This window comes from Panthera tigris, chromosome B4 (genome assembly GCF_018350195.1).
Source record: "Panthera tigris isolate Pti1 chromosome B4, P.tigris_Pti1_mat1.1, whole genome shotgun sequence".
NCBI lineage: Eukaryota > Metazoa > Chordata > Mammalia > Carnivora > Felidae > Panthera > Panthera tigris.
Window position 1 is genome coordinate 119,744,648 of NC_056666.1, and position 17,319 is coordinate 119,761,966.

Consider the following 17,319-nt stretch of genomic DNA (forward strand, 5'->3'; position numbering starts at 1 on the left):
ATATGTGAATAGAAATTTCACCAAAGAAGATATACAAATGGGCAATATCCACATGAAAAGGTGGTCAATATCATTAGTCATCAGGGAAATGCAAATTAAAACCACAATGAGATACCATTTCACACCCACTAGAATGGTTATACTAAAAAAGACAGCAAATATTGGTGAGGTTGTGCAGAAATGGGAGTCCTCATACATACTGTGGGAATATAAAATAATGCAGCCACTTTGGAAAATAATTTGGCAGTTTCTTAAAAAGTTCAACATATACTTACCATATGACCCAACAATTTCACTCCTAGGTATTTGCCCAAGAGAAAGGAAAAGATGTCCACGCAAAGACCTGCATGGGTATATTCTTGACAGTTTTCTGCATAGTACTCAGAAACTGGAAACAACCTAAATGTTCATCAACAGGTCAATGGATAGACATCATGTGGTAAGTCCACATATTGAATATTCCACAGAAAAGGAAAAAAGAAGGAACAAACTACTGATACGAGCTGTGACTTGGACAAACCTCAAAATTATTATACTAAGTGAAAGAAGCCAGGAACAGGAGACCGTATATTGTATGATTCCATTTATACAAAGTGTCCAAAAAAGACAAATCTAGAGAGAAAGAAAGTAGATTACTGGTTGCCTTGGGACAGGGGTGGGGGTGGAAGATGGGGATTAACAGTGAGTATAAGGGATCTTTTTGGGGTGATAGACAAGTTCTATCTGCTTTGTGCTTTAGTGTGATGGTTGCACAACTTGGTAAATTTGCTAAACATCATTGTCCACTTGCAATGGATGAACTATCAGATATACAAAACATACCTCATAAAGTCAGAGGAGGCAATGTGAAGGGTGTGATGGAGGAAGAGAGACACACACACACAGAGACAGATGAGAATGGCTGGAGCCAGGCTGTTTGGATCTCAAACCTGGCAAGTCTAACCTCTTTGCCTCAGCTTCCTGTTAGTAAAATTGGGAAAAATAAGTTACTAATCACAAAACAGTGTTGGAAAGATTGTGATAGTACATGAAGAATACTTAACAGAATTTGGACCATAGAGAGGACTCAATAAAATATAAGCCATAATAATGATAATAATAATAATAATAGTTATTATTGATAGTACTAGTTAACCTACCAAGGATCCAGCTCTGATTTAGATAACTTAATTCAAACCTTGGAGAAGGATTGGAATGCAGCTTGCGGTTGGCAATTACTAGTCCTGTGGACATGACTTTTGGGGTATCTGAAAGGCTAAAACACAGGATTTGTCAGGCACATGCAGGCTGGGGGATTGGAGCACTGGAACCTTGCAGACGAAAGCTGCTTCTTCATGACAGCGTCGTATATAGAGGCATTAGCTGCTGCCCATAAACATGGGAGCAACGTGATATTTTAACCCCAGTCCAACAACTTTTTAGGTTATATCCCACAATGGAGCAGGTCCTCCTGGGGCAGAGGACAGGTGATTTGGAGGCATGGAGGAGGGACGCCTTGCCTAGGAGGGTTTCTAGAGGAAGAGACGTCTCAGTGAGACTTAAGAATCCCCTGACATTTCCCAGATAAAGGGTGAGGAGAGTTACCCAGGCAGAGGATATAGCTTGAGCAAAACTCAGAGGCGACATGGAGCTTGATGAATTCAGTAAAGGGCTGATATGAAGAGCAGAGTAATAAGAAATAAGGCTGGGGTCCCATGGAGGGCCTTGTGAGCCATGATAGAGAATAAAGAATGTGGATTTCTCCTGAGGACAGTGAGGATCAGTGAAGAAGCCTAAGCAGGTACTAGGACCAGCTCAGATACCTTCAGTGAGGTGGTCCCAATGGCACCCCCGCACCACACCTTGAGGGATCCTGCTCTGTTGATCAGGAGAAAATAAATGCCTTCCTAGATGTTTGCCTTTAGCCTGCTTGAGTGCAAGCGCCCCTCCAAGGACCACATCCCTACTAGTGTCTGGCAGAAAAACTGTTTCATGTTTCCCACGAGGGGCATAAAAGGCATCATGTGGTGGCTGAGAGCCTGTCTGTAAGGCCAGACCTCAGAGAAGCAGAGGACTTGTAAATGCTTCATACACTCCACCCTGGGTGTCTGCTCTGGCTGAGAGCCCATTAATAAGCCCCAGCGGCTGAGGGGCAGGTATTGTGCCGGTTACTATAGCATCACCTTGGAAAGGATCACTCTGTGAGAGCCACGGGCTGAGTGAGGCAGGAGGGGGATGTGGTCAGAAGAAGCAGGAGGGGCTGGAGAAAGGCTGCAGTTGCTGTCGCTGGTCTCAGGACACCTCGTGGGCTGAAGCCCACTTCAGCTTCTCCAGCTGCAGCCCCAGGGAGGGAGTGAGGCTGCGCTCAGCTTGAGAGTGGCTGCCAGAGACAGCGCCACAGGCTGCTGCTGAGCTTGTAGCTTTCAAGGGACTGAATTCCCAGCCAGACACTACTTGGCCTCTTTTTGCGGGGAGGGGGAGCGGTTTGTCTCCTCTTGAAAGATCTGGGCTGGGTTTCATCTCCGTTTTGATTTTAAGTAGTTACCTCCATGAGAACTGACTTCAGGGTGTTCATCGAGGGAAGCAGAGTGGTCCCCATGCTGGAAATGAGAAAGCATGACAGTTTCTGAGACTTGACTCTTAGTGCTCGGAGGTCCCCCATACCCATTCAAAATGCCTTTTAAAGCATTTGATACCTTCAAAGAAAAAATTTTGAAACCTGGAAAGGAAGGAGTGAAGAACGCCGTGGGAGATTCGTTGGGGATTTTACAAAGGTAAAGTTTGAATGCAAACTTTAGGTTTATTTCTGAGTAGTTTCACATTGCCAATGTTTGAGAGGCTTTGCTTCATGTTTTAAAAGCCACATTTTTAAAGAGGAGTGGGTAGGTCAGAATAGATGGCTTTTGGATCCCTTTCCAGCTTCAACACGCTACGTCTGGAGGGGAAAAAAAAAAAGATGCATCGAAAGTATAGGGTTGAATTAAGAAAATACCGAGATAGGTGTTCTGCTTATATGGTAATATTGGTACTTACCAGAGATGGTGATATTGCGTATTGTGTGTTTGGCATTCAATTGGAAGAGGTATAGGGAGATAATATTTCATGTTAATTCAATAATAATGACAAAATCAGGAACCACTTTATATTGTATACTTTTGGTTGAAATAATTTTTAGTAATTTTTCACCATAAATCAAAATTAAGTATGTGTTTAGATTGTTATATAAACTAGAGGGGTTGCTGATTGTGTGGTTTTGAAAGAAAAGAATAGTTACACAGTAGTTTAAAGAAAGTGTCTTTAAAAATTAGTATTTAAGACAAAAAGCCTTACATGGTTACAATGGGAAAAATATTATGTACTATCATTAAAGTGAATGTTTTTGTCCAAACCAAAAAGATAAATCTTTTTTAAAGTTAAATATATTATTATTAGAAGGAGAGTGTGCCACAAATGAATGAATTGATGTGACATTTTAATTTGTGATTTTTTTATAGACATAGTAAATGCCTTTCTAGGTTTTATAGATGAATTAATAAGCAGTCCTTATGTACAAGGTAAGACAACTTCTTTAATCCCTCTGATATAAATAAATGTGAAAAATACTCCTGATAAGATTTTTATATATTTGAATGATTATTTCTAATCCTAATGAGTGAAATGCCATCTGGCATCTCCTTTTAACTTGTATATGTTATCTCTTCAATGAAAAAAAAAATTAGTATTCAAAAGACTATTTCTAGTCACACAGAGATGCATTCCATTCCTTGGATTTTATAACACAGGGGCTCCTGTCATTGTGGAATTTTCCACTATATCACTCTTGATGAGCTTTCCTAGTAAGAGAGCTGGGGTCAGCCCCTCATTAATTTAAAAGTTAAAAATGGAAAGGTTTCGATTAGACCTACACTGAATTATCGTGTATAGGCAAAAACCTAGCTGACAGCAGGATAAACCAACCAAACATAGCAAATGATTGTAATGACTTTTTCTTTGAAGAATGTTTTATCCTTGTGTTGCACACTCCCCAGGTAATGTCCATCTTACTGTGGTGGTGTTCATTTGATTAAAAATGGAAAAAGAAGGTACAGTGTCTTGATTGGCATATTCAAGTATAATGACAAAGGAATCTGACAAAGTCAGGCATAAAAACCAGAGTTGACTACGATCACCATTATAATCACCAGGCTCTGTACCTTAGTTTATAAAATATTTGACAAAGAAGTACTTAGGAATTTTCTTTCCAACGTTAAGTTGAATTGCTTTTTTGAAATTTAATCACTTTCTTTGGTAAGAGACTATTGTAAGAACTGGTTTTGCTATGTTTGATTGGATGATCCTCTTGAAGATCTTTTTGTTTGCCAGATTGGTTTGCTTAGGAATAGAACAAAATTCATAATTTCCCAGTTGTGCGACCTCAGCCCTAAACAAAGCTATGTGTTTAGGACTCTGAATGGTTTCCTTGGAACTGAATCATGACACAATACAAAAATGGCTAACACAGGGCTAGAGATGCAGAATGCACTAAAATGCATGCTAGATGTTACCACTGTTGTCTTAATTGGAGAATGACTTGAGAAAAAATAGAGCCAAACTAGAACCTCTTCTTTCAGTGATTCTAGAAAGAAGTTATTGACAGAGGATGGTTAAAAAAAAACAGGCATTAATTGACCAGCAAGTCAAGTTTACCCTAAGCTCTAGCAGTCGTTGAACAAAGCTCCAGAATTAGGGCTCCTCCAGTGAGACCAACTCTGCCACACACTCGATGTTGACCTTGTCTTAGAGGTATTTATATATAAAGGGCCTTGCCCAGGGTCTGGTATATAATGACCATTCCCTCCACTTGCTAATTTTTCACCTAAAACCAGTTGGCAGAATCCAATGGGGAAAAAAAATCAGAAGAAACTGTTTTCTGTTTTGTAAGGAACAAGAACATTTGGAAGTTAGAAACTCTGACTTCCTAACTTACCAAGCAGTATATAACTCACTGATGTCTTGTAATATTTGATACTGAAATCATCATCTAAATGGAATTCTTGGGGTGCTTTTTAATTACTGAGCATTCTGCACAGTCAGGGGAGTGGCAAATGCATAGGGAAGCATTTGAAGTTTGCACCTGGCGCTGATTACAGTCAGGCATTATTAGCCTTCCTGTTACTCCTGGAAGAGTTATTGATAAAAAGGAGCTGGACAATTTAATCAGCTGAAAGTACAATAATATTTCAGAAGCGTAGGAAGAAAGAATACATTTATTTATAGTCCAGTATTAGAACAGATGACATAGAAGGCATTAAATTTGGAAGTTAACATCTAGAAATTGACATGTAGATTTGTTCAACTTCCATGACAATATGAGTGTCCTCTAATTGTCTATGTGTAATAAAATGATAGTGGCAAACATTATATATTCCAGGCACTGTAAACTCATTTACTTGTATTAAACCCTATGGGGTGGGGCTATTACAGTTACCATTTTACAGATGAGAAAGCCGAGGCACAGTGAGGTTAAGTAAGTTGTCCAAGGTCACACAGACTATAAGTGGCAGAGCTGGGTTTCTGACCAGACCTTCCATGACCACTATTCTTACTCATTACACTATGTGACCTCTCTAAGTGTCTTTGCTCTTCCCACTTACTGACTTGAGACTTAATGACTCATGTAGGCTTAGGGAGTCACTTGGGCCGCAGCGTAGCCAGCAACGCTGGCATAAGATCATTGCCAAATGATCTTATGGCAAGTATGGGCTTTTCTCCTAATCAATTGTAGTATGTAGTATTGAAGACTTCCCCCAAGGGAAACTGAAGGGGTGCCTACTCTCCTTATAAATATTTTTATCTTCCCTTTAAAGAGATGGACCAATCCCTGGGTGTTGTGTCCATCCTCAACACTCAGTGCCTGTGATTTCAACATATGCACCAGACATGCCCCGTGTGCTCCATTGATAAACACAAGTGCGTGAGAGCAGGCTCTGAGGTCAGGTGGGCCCGGCCCGCAGTTCTAATTGCTGTGACATCATTTACTTTCTGCCTGTAAAACCTCAGGCAGCTTGGCTTCCACTTTTGCAGCCAGGGTAATTCTAGAAAAACAAAGTCAGATCACATCTCTCCTCTGCTCAAAACCTCCCCACGGTTCCCCACCTCTCTCAGAGTTAAAGCAAGCATCTTTTCAATGGCCTTCAAGGCCCTACATGGGCTGTGGGAACTTGAGAAGTCTGGCATTTCTGGCCTTCTTTCCCTGCCTCATTCTGCTCCAGCCATACTCTGCACTTTTATTGGAACTCCCCAGACCCACTGTCTCCCCAGACCTACTCTTTTGCTAGATGATGCACCCTATCTTTTTCACCCTGAAAGCTTTTCTCTCTAATAGACTGATGGTTTGTTCTCCCATGTTCATGTCTCTCATCAAAGGTTACCTTCCCAGGGAAGACTTTCCTGACCATCCTATTTAAAGATAAAGCCCCCCTCCCCCATTCCCTGTTTCTCTTCCCTGCTTTATTTTGCTCCATTTCTACCTCTAAAAGCAGAGCCTGAAACAGGGATTTGGAGAGTCTAGGATATGATTTATTGGGGGTGAAGTTGGGAGGGAGTAAATCAGGATAGTAAAGGAGAACACCAAGCAAAGATGTGATCTTAGGTAATGCACAGGGGTCGGAGCGGGAGGATCTGGGGCATAACTGGCACTGAGTTGTCCCTTTAAGCAAAAGAGCCAGTCTTTTATGTCTCTGCATCAGTCAGTCATTGACTGTGGGCTGTCCCTGCTGAGGATTAGGACCAGTTCAGGACCAGTCAGCCATGCCACTATGGTGACCTTTGGCGTTGCTTTTTGGTCTTGGCCTGAGGACACCAACATGACTGGGCAGCAGTTATAACTATATTTAATAGAATTTTCATTGCATTCCCAAGTGGAAGAATTCTTCCTTGGGCATCAGAACTCCTAAACCCAGTGGGTCTAAAATTGAAGAGGTGAAATATTTCAGAAGTGGGTTACTGGGAATGATGATAAATGGACTACTTCTACTTTTATCCCTTCTTTCTCAGACCAGTGTATTCCACCTGTTGGGGACATAGCACTATTACAATAACTATCGGTTTATGGAACATACTGCATCCTGAAGGATGGTGCTCTATCCTCGCGGGCATTCCTCTCTGAACTGATACCTCAGTGGCATCTTTAAGAGGCTTCCTCAGCTCTGGCAGGCTACCCTTCTGCACACTGCAGCTTGTGGTAGGTCCAGTGGATGCCATTGTTATGCGCCCCTGCTATATTTCCTTTGCCATAAATTGGGTGTCTTGATCTTAGGTGATGTTATGTGGGATTTCATGTTGGCTGATCAGGATTCTGTGAATCCTCAGATAGTGATACTGGCCAAGACTTGCAGGCTCATATATGGAATATATGTCAGCCCCACCCACTCAAGATGAATTGCTACTCTTTCCAAGACGGAAGGAGTCAGATATAAATAGTTTGCCACCAAGAGGCTGGTTTCTCCTGAGGGATTGTGCCATAGCAGGGACTCAGCATTGGTTTTGGTGCTGACAGCAATGGTAGCCACGTCAGTCTTGGTGAGTGGGATCCCAAGCACAGTCTCCAGCTCTGCTACCATGGCCACTCCACGTGCCACTGCTCTAGAACTGGGCGGCTGAGAGCAGAAGCTGGCTAATATCCACCAGCCAAGCCAGCCGTCCATTGACCGTTCAGTTCCCTTTCCAAAGGGAAGGTCTGTGATGTGTGTTCATGAGCAGCCCAAACATCTCACACTTTGTCTGTACTCTGTGTTCATCCTCTTGTCTGTCAGTTGCTGTCAGACCCCTCAAACACCATTCTGACCTTGCTATCCTTCTCTCTGATCTTGAAGTGCTGCCATTGGCTTCTGCTACTGCCAGATTCTAGTGTTCTGACTGCCCCGGGGAGCCCAGTTCTGGAACAGTATCCCCTGCTGTCAGACGGGATCTGCCTAGGACAGCCACTGCAGAGAGGCTCACTGGTGCTGATGGCCCCATGACCCTGCATTCCTTATTGCCTTGGTAAATGGAATGTGGTTCCTCTGGCTTCCTGAGGAATATAGTTAGCTTGTGGGTTTTCTGCCTTATCTAGTAAATACATATAGCATATCTCCTTTTTTGAGACTTTCAGTCCCTTTCTCTACAATCTGCCATAATAGTTCTGGCATTTCTCCTAAAAAACAAAAACAGTTGGGGTTCCTGGGTGGCTCAGTCGGTTGAGTGTCCGACTTTGGCTCAGGTCATGGTCTCGCAGCTTGTGGGTTCGTGCCCTACCTTGGGCTTTGTGCTGACAGCTCAGAGCCTGGAGCCTGCTTCGGATTCTGTCTGCCTCTTTCTCTGTCCCTCCCCTGCTCGTGCTCTGTCTCTCTGTCAAAAATAAATAAACATCAAAAAATTTTTTTGAAAAAATAAAAACCAAAAACGGTTAAAGGGACACCTATTTATTGACGATTCTGATTGACATTGAAAATATGTCATGAATTTTTATTCTAAATAACAGACCTCAAAATTTTAGCTAATTTAATCCTCACTAATTCATCTATATGGGCCACTCAAATTTAGTAGTCACTGCAATAGGCATTAAAAAATGAAATAGGCCTATAATTTAGGTTTATCGGACAAAGAAGGAAAGGAGAGAAAGTGGGCCCCTGAACCCAAAGAAGAATATTCTTCTGGCCTTGATTATTCTCTCTTTGAAATGAATCTGAATGGCAAGAGGAATGATGTTGGACATGCTTATTAAACCATGACCTGACTTCTCCTGGTCCCTATCTTTATGTTCTTATTCAAAGGGTGAAGTCATTCATGGTCAGAAGTCACTGATAGTCAAATCCACTTCAACAATCTGCTCTGCTCAATTATTGACCCACAAGAAACGCTTGAGTCATTTTTTTTTTTTAAACGTGAGAGTGGCCAATCTCTGCCCACAGTGCAATAATGACTAGAAATTAGTACATAATTATTCTTTTTAAACAAGAGAGAAATTGCCAGGTTCTTCTTGGCATCTCTACTTTGTCTAAACCTCTGAGAGCCATACTAGTAGCTCATTAGAACTAGTTCTTCTGGCCTTTGCCAGGATGTTAAATCCTGTCTCAAGGGAGAATGCCCCTTGCATTAATTTTTCCTAAGGCTGCTATAACAAAGCACCACAAACTGAATGGCTTACATTTATTTATTCTCTTACCATTCTGGAGGCCAGAAGTCCAAAAGCAAGGTGTCAGCAGGACCACACTCTCTCTGAAGACTCTGAGGAGGATTTGTCTCTGCCTCTTCCTCGCTTCTGGAGGCTGCTGGTAGTCCTTGGCATTCCTTGGCTTGTAGACACACATCACTCCAGTCTGTGTCTGTTGTCACATGGCTTTCTTCCCAGAGTTTCCGTGTCTATCTGCTAATTCCCCTATTTTTATAGGGACACCAGTTATTGGCTAAGGGCCCACTCTGATCCAGTATGACCTCGTCTTAACTTGACTACATCTGCAAAGACCCTATTTCTAAATAAAGTTATATTCACAGGCACTGGAAGGTTAAGATTTGAACATATATTTTTGTTTTTATTTTGAAGCACTGTCCTGATTTTTAAACTCTGGAAATTAGGGGCGCCTGGGTGGCTCAGTCGGTTGGGCGCCGACTTCGGCTCAGGTCATGATCTCGTGGTCTGTGAGTTCGAGCCTCGCGTCGGGCTCTGTGCTGACAGCTCAGAGCCTGGAGCCTGTTTCAGATTCTGTCTCCCTCTCTCTGACCCTCCCCTGTTCATGCTCTGTCTCTCTCTGTCTCAAAAATAAAAATAAACGTTAAACTCTGGAAATTAATCCAAATTCTAAAAAACCATACACACACCAAACCATAAACCGAAACCTGTCTGTGGGCCAGACTGGCCTTTGAGTTGTCAGTTTGTCACCTGTAGCTTAGGCTTTTGGAATAAAAAAGCCATAGAGACCAAGTCTTTTTTTTTTTTTTTCTTATGATCTATCTTATCATGTCCTGATTAGGTAATAAGAACTGACTCTGTCCTTGAATGAGGGGACAGGAAAGGTTGAAATTACCTGGAGAAAAATAAAAACAAGTTAACACTTCAAAATTTGTGGAAATGTGCTAGGTGCTAGGGATACTTGGCTCCTGACTTTGAGCTTATAGTCTACTGGAAGAGGGAGATATTAATTTGAAAAATTACAAAAATACAGGTACTATGACATTATTGATTGGGTAGGAGTTGACCAGGTGCATTATTTTGAGATCTTTTTGAATCTGATGTCCTGAAAGCCACACTCATGAGATCCTATTTCAAATCCCAAACTAGCTCTGGGAGTCAGATTTTAATTCCCTTCCCCCTTTTTTAAAACTTATCATTTCATGGGGTGCCTGGGTGGCTCAGTTGGTTAAGCATCTGACTTTGGCTCAGGTCACAATCTCATGGTTCATGAGTTCGAGCCCTGCATCGGGCTCTGTGCTGATAGCTCAGAGCCTGGAGCCTGCTTCAGATTCTGTGTCTCCCTCTCTCTTTGCCCCTCCCCTGCTCATACTCTGTCTCTCTCTCTCTCTCAAAAATAAATAAGGCATTAAAAAAGAAGTTATCATTTCATGATTATTTATCAGGTGCTAGGAATGATACTGAGTGCTTCATAAGTTTTACCTCATTTAGTGCTCACAATAGTTCTGTTCAGAGAGGTCTAAGTAACTTGCTCAATATCAGACAGCTAATAAATACCAAACTCAGCATTTGACACAGGACTGTCTGACTCTAGAGCATGTTCCTTCAATCCCTCTTCAGTATTGCTTCTCAGAACCTTTAAAAATGTTTACTTAGGTGAAGCACTTGATATTTGTAAGGTGCTTTCTGGTTAGGTCCTGCAGCATTCTAGAAGTAGGCCTGATATCAAATCTGGGTTGTGTTTTCACTTCACCCACTGCAGCTGGGTGACTCTTGGGCAAGTCTCTTTTCCTTTTTAAGTGTTTTAAATGTTTTTAAATGTTTTTTAAAATATTTATTTATTTTGAGAGAGAGTGAACTCAAGTGGGGGAGGGGCAGAGAGAGAGAGAGAGAGAGAGGGTGAGAGAATCCCAAGCAGACTCCACACTGTCAGCTTGGAGCTTGAGGTGGGCTCAATCCTAGGACTGCAAGATTACGACCTAAGCTGATGTCAAGAATCAGATGCTCAATCAACTGAGCTACCCAGGCACCCCTTGGGCAAGTTTCTGAAATGTTCTGAGTCTCAGTCTCCCAAGCTGTAAGAGAGGAATAAATTCTACTTCTCAAGATTGTTCTGAGGATTAAGGGAGATATTATATATACACATATATATAATACCTCACCCTGTACTAGTGAAGGGTGTAGTCGATATTTTTCAATTCCCTTGCTTTTTCCAGTAGAATAGCAACTTAATGATTGTGTAAAAACCAGTCTGAAGTAAATGTGACCCTTCTGGAAGGTAAATTAGAGTACCACATTAGTCTGCTTGTGCTGCTGTCACAAAGTACCAGAGACTGGGTAACTAACTTAGCAGAAACTTATTTTCTCACGCTTTTGGAGGCTCCAAGTCCAACATATTACCTCTTTAGGGCCCTTTGTCCAAATACATTCTGAGGTCCTGACGGTTAAGGCTTCAACATAAGAATCGAAGGTGGGAACCGTGGGGACACAGTTCAGCCCATAATACATACTTACCAGGGGCACCTGGGTGGCTCATTCGGTTAAGGGTCTGACTGGCTCAGGTCATGATCTTGTGGTTCTTGAGTTACATTGGGGTCTGTGCTGACAACTCAGAGCCTGGAGCCTGTTTCAGATTCTGTGTCTCCGTCTCTCTCTGCCCCTCCCCCGCTTACACTCTGTGTGTGTGTGTGTGTGTGTGTGTGTGTCTCTCAAAAAATAAACATTAAAAAAAATAAACACTTACCATAAGTGAGCAAGTGAATGGATTTTATTTTATTTTATTTTATTTTATTTTATGTTTGTTTATTTTTGAGAGAGAGAGAGAAAGACAGAGAGACAGAGAGCAAGTGGGAGAGGAACAGAGAGAGAGAGAGAGAATCTGAGAGAGAGAGAGAGAGAGAGAGCGAGAGCGAGAGCAAGAGCGAGAGAGAGAGAGAGAGAGAGAGAGACAGAATCCGAAGTAGGCTCCAGGCTCTGAACTGTCAGCACAGAGCCCAACGCAGGGCTCAAACTCACAAACTGTGAGATCATGACCTGAGCTAAAGTTGGACACTTAACCAATTGGGCGACCCAGGCGCCCCACAAGTGAATGGATTTTAAAAGTCATAAAATGATCTGTAAGTCTGTTTGCTTTGTGCTCCAAATGTTGACCTTACTGCCTACCAGACCAAATCAAACCAAACCTGCTCCATAATTACTGGATACATTTGAATTCTTAAGTAAGTAAGCAGTTAGACTCCTGGGGCTGAGCTGTTTACTGGACAACTGTTTGTGAACAGTGAGCTTGTACTTCTCTAGTGTGTAAGGAGCCAGCAGCCCACAGATAGCAGCTCTCTGTATTTGGAGAGACAACAAGGCAGACGTTGCCCTGGCAAGAATGAAGATTCTTTGATCTTATAGACCAAGCGCAGACAAACACCTAAAAACCTAATATGATAAAGAGCTCTTTAGGATAATTAAAGCTCTCCACTTCCGAAGAAAGGAGTCCCTTTTTCTTACTCTTCTGACCCCACTCCTCTTTAGAAAAACAAACAAACTAGTTTCTGGGCAAGGGTGAATAGATCTTTGTTCCACTATTTAACTGTTTTTAAAACAACTCAAACCTGACTCTGAGGCCCTAGCCTGGTGTAAATGAACTTTCAGTTGATATGGGTGGGCCCCTCCTGCCACAAACAGATTATGCAAAGGACCCACATACAACTCAGGAGGTCCCTCTAGTGGGGGTGATCCATGTTTGGGTCTGGTTCCATGGTGGCTTGAAGTCTGGTGACTCTGCTAGTACTTTAAGCAAGGGAAACTGGGACCCAGGGCCCAGGCCTCTTCTCCACAGCTCCCCATATCCTATCTCCAACTCAGGGGACTACACCCCAGTACTAGAAGATTTTGTAAGACCAATGGGGAGTCCTGGAGCCAGTTGCCCATCAGAGGCGTCCCACCTCTTGCAGGAAAGGGCCTGCCTTCTATCCCTTCTGTGTTCAGTGTTTGGTGGGAAGCAGCCTGTGGGAAGGTAGTACTCCAGCCAAAATCCTGGTGCATTCAGAGCATATCAGCTGGGATTGTCTTTAATTAAGCTCCTCAAGACTCCATGGTGCCTTAAAATGTTAGTCTGTGTTACTCTTCATCCAAAGCACGTGACTGATTATAGAGAAATGCTAAGCTTATAGCTTGTAACAATTTTATTACTAGCAGTAATAGTAGTACTTACCATTTACAAAAAGCTCTTTTATGTACCAGGCACTGCACTAAATAATTTACGTGCATATTGTGTCATTTAATCACTAAAACAACCCTATGAGATAGCTATGATCATTAGCCCATTTTAGAAATGGGTGTTGTTATGGACTGAATTGTGTTCCCCCCAAATTCATATGTTGAAGTCCTAACCCCCAGTGCCTCAGAATATGACTGTTTTTGGAGATAGGCTCTTTAAAATGGTAATTAAAAAAATCATTATTTCACTATATGCTAACTAACTTGGATGTAAATTAAAAAGTAAATAAAAAAAAGGTAATTAAAAAGAGAGAGAGTGAGAGGGAGACTCTTAACTATAGAGAACAAACTGATGGTTACCAGAGGGGAGAGTGGGAGGGGGATGGTTGAAATAGGTGAAAGGGATTAAGCATACACTTATCTTGATGAGCCCTGAGTAATATACAGAATTGTTGAATCACTATATTGTACACCTGAAACTAATATGACACTGTATGTTAACTATACTGGAGTCAAAATTAAAAGCTTAGCAAAAGAATAAATAAAAGAATGCAGAGATAAAACAAACAAAAGAATACAAAGATTAAACAAACAAACAAACAAAATAGGTAATTGAGTTAAAATGTAGTCTTTAGGGTGGGTCCTAATCCAAATGACTGGTGTTATATGAAAAGGACATTTGGGCACAGAGATATGCAGAGGGAAGGTAATGTGGAGACAGCCATCTGCAGGCCAAGGAGAGAGGCCTTAGGAAAAACCAATCCTGCCAAGGATTGACCAGGATTGATCCTACCAAGGATTGATCCACCTTGACCTTGGACTTCTGGCCTCCAGAACTGTGAAAAAATAAAGTTTTGTTATTTGAGCCACTCAGTGTGTGGTACTTTGTTATGGCAGCTCTGGCAAACTAATACCAGCATATTGTGGCTTAGAATGCTCAAGTGGCTTGGCCAAAGTCACAGGCTAGCACATGGGAGAAATAGCACTCAGTTGCTTTCATTCCAGAGTCCATTCTCTTTCCTCTACTTGGGTTGTTCAGGGTGGCTTGGGCAAGGGCCACAAAGTCATGGAATGTAGATGGCAAGGTGACTCAGGAAGATCACTGAGGCAGAACATAGCCTGGCAAGCTGGGAACACCCATGAGAGGGAACCAGGAGACCTGATAGTCAGGAGAAAACCTTTCCATCTTGCCTTTACCCTCTTCTGGCTGTGTGGTCTTGGCCAATCCACTCTTGCTTTCTGGACTAGAGTTACATTTGTGCCAAATGGAAGTATTAGCCTTCCTATGTCTCACTGAACTGTTTTAACCGTAATGAAATCATGATATGAAAGTGTGGGGAGAGAGAACTGAATTTGCTTTATACAAATATTAGTGTGGTTGTATATTATCCCTGTTTTAGCAAATACTAAGAGTACTATAGTAACTCTCTGTCAACATTAGAGCATTAGTTTTCCATGCTATTCAAATTATATATGTTCTGATGCCAGAAATTCATGGAGAACAGTGGGGCTGCACATTATGCAGAGTCCTAGGACTCTTAGACATCAGTGTAAATGGCAATACATGGCATCAATGCTCAATCTAGCAGAATGGGCTATTAAATGTTTGTGAGGATTAATGTAATAAAAGTAGCTGGTATATATTGAGTTTTTACATGTGTTAAGTTCTGTTCTACATGATCTAAATATAATAATCCACTTATGACAATCCTGAGCAGAACCCCACAAAGAAGAAACTATTTTTATAATTCCTAGGTTACAGATGAAGAAACTGAAGCCCAGACATGTTAACTAGGCCAAAGTCACACAGTTAAGTAAGTGGAAGTGTAAATATTCAAGCTAAGTCACACTGGCTCCTGGATTGGATATGGGGTGGAGAAGGAATGAAGCATCCAGGATGGCTTCAAGATTTTTGCCTGAGCAACCAGTGGAACAAAATTATCATTCCTTGGGATGGGAAAGATTTTAGGAATTAATATTTTTGGGGGAAACTCAGTTTGGGTATGTTAAGTTTGAGATGTTGATTATGTGTCCAAGGAGATGTCAATTAAGTCTCTATATGAAAATTGGGATCTGTCAACATATGCATTGTATCTAAAGCCCACAGATGGAATAAGGTCATCTATAGAGTATCAATAGAAAACAAAAGAGATCTGTGGGCTGAGTCCTGGGCATCCCAGTGCTTATAGGTCAAGGAAGTAGGGAATCAGTCTAAGGGGACAAAACAGAGGGAGTACTCAGAGCATTAAGAAGAAGAGCACATGAGTGTGGTTTCCTGAGAGAAAATAAAGAAGAGAGAGTAATCAGTTGTATTAAGTGCTGCTGATAGGCTGGCTACATGACGACCAAAGATTGAGGACCATTGGAATGAGCTGATGACCTTAAGAAGAGCAATTTTCTTGGACAGGTTGGGGGATACCTGGTTGGAGTGTGTCCAAGACAGAATGGGAGGAGAGGAATTGAGGACAGTAACTTCCAATTTTTCTAAAAAAGGAAGATGAGAAATGGGAGGGAGAGGTAGCTGGAGGAGAAAGTGTTTTTATTTTAAATTTTAAGGTGGGAAAAATAAAAGCATGTTTGTAGACAATAAGAATGATCTAGTAGAGAGGAGAAAATAATTGATGAGATATTGGAGCGGGAATTTCTGGAACAATATCCTTGAGTAGATGAGAGGGTGTGAGATCTGATTGGCCTTGGGTAGAAGCATGGATAATTACTGAAGAAAAGGTAGAATACATCAGTATAAGTGCAGTTAGGTAGATAGGTACACTGAGAGGTTGTTGAAGTTCTCTTCTGGTTTCTTCAGTGTGCACACATTTATTAAGCTACCACTCTGAGCTCAGTTAAAATTGAAAGTTCCTTCCCTTGTTTTATCATTGCTCTTCACTTTGATTTCAATAAAACCTGCATCTTCCAGTAATTATAGCTCCCTGTATATGTGTATTTCTTCCTCATCAGCTTAAGAGATGAAGGAGGGCAGAGAACCTGTCACATTCTTCATTGTTCCCTAACAGTTGGCACAGTGCCTGACACACAGTACTCACTGAATAAATACTTGATGAATTGAATTGAATCTAGCTTACTTGTTTCTCTATACATATACTTTAGACCTGATTTTGCTTGAGAATTAAGAAGCTTCCAAGATCATATTCTCTACGGATTGGTGGGAAAATTATTCCGTGTTTCAATCTATTCTGTTAATCATTGTATTAGCTACTTATTACTGAATTTAATATTCATGGAAACTTATAAGGTTTGCTCATTTTTACAAAAACTTGAACATTAATTAGGCCATGGCAACATCCTCAAAAGGGTTACAATACATAAGAAGATACAAATAGCTCCTTTTATAATTGACATAGTGTTCAGTTTGCCAAATTACTTTTTATTTTTTTTTTGAGAAAAGGGTAAATTCACTATAACTGACATACCATAATCTGAACCTATAGAAATCAATGAAAAATCCTACCATCCGGTTAAAAGGTGCCAAAGGATCACCTCCTTAGAAGAACCACCTAGGAAGAAAGGATATACAACCAACTGGGTACATGTTGTGAGAGAAAATGTACCTCCCTACCTCTAGCTAAGAAAAGAATCTGCAGATGGGTTGATTTTCCACTGTGTATCTTTTTAGCAAACTTTAGGTGACACTAAATTGAAGGTCAAGTGTGATAGTTAGCTGGGTCATTCAATATAGTTGAAGTCTGTCAATACTCTTCCAGCAGGAAATTCAGTAAAGCATATTGTTGAGGACACAGACTTGGACTTGACTTGTATCCCACCTAATATGACTTAGTTTCCTGATCTGTATAATGGCAAGATAACACTATCTACATCATGGAGTTGTTATGAGATTTAAATAATTTAATGCCCATAAAAGTGCAATACAATATCCAGAATATCAGTAATTTTAGCCATTATCATTTATTTTAATGACAATAACAACTTTTAGAAATTCAGGCCACATCCTACTTTGGGTTTCC

The 17,319-nt window shown here is 41.2% G+C and overlaps 1 protein-coding gene across 2 annotated transcripts in view; it reads left to right on the top strand.

Annotated features, from left to right (window-relative positions):
• Positions 1-2,398: 2,398 nt before the first annotated feature.
• Positions 2,399-17,319, top strand: part of SLC17A8 (solute carrier family 17 member 8) — a 47,777-nt gene continuing 32,856 nt past the window's right edge. The window contains exon 1 of one of the 2 annotated variants that reach the window (XM_007085659.3): positions 2,399-2,753. In XM_007085659.3, the coding sequence (XP_007085721.2) occupies positions 2,653-2,753 (101 nt within the window). In that variant the 5' untranslated portion in view covers positions 2,399-2,652. Of the gene's footprint in view, positions 2,754-15,115; positions 15,151-17,319 lie in introns of those variants that run through there. The other variant, XM_042990865.1, reaches the window with a different exon arrangement.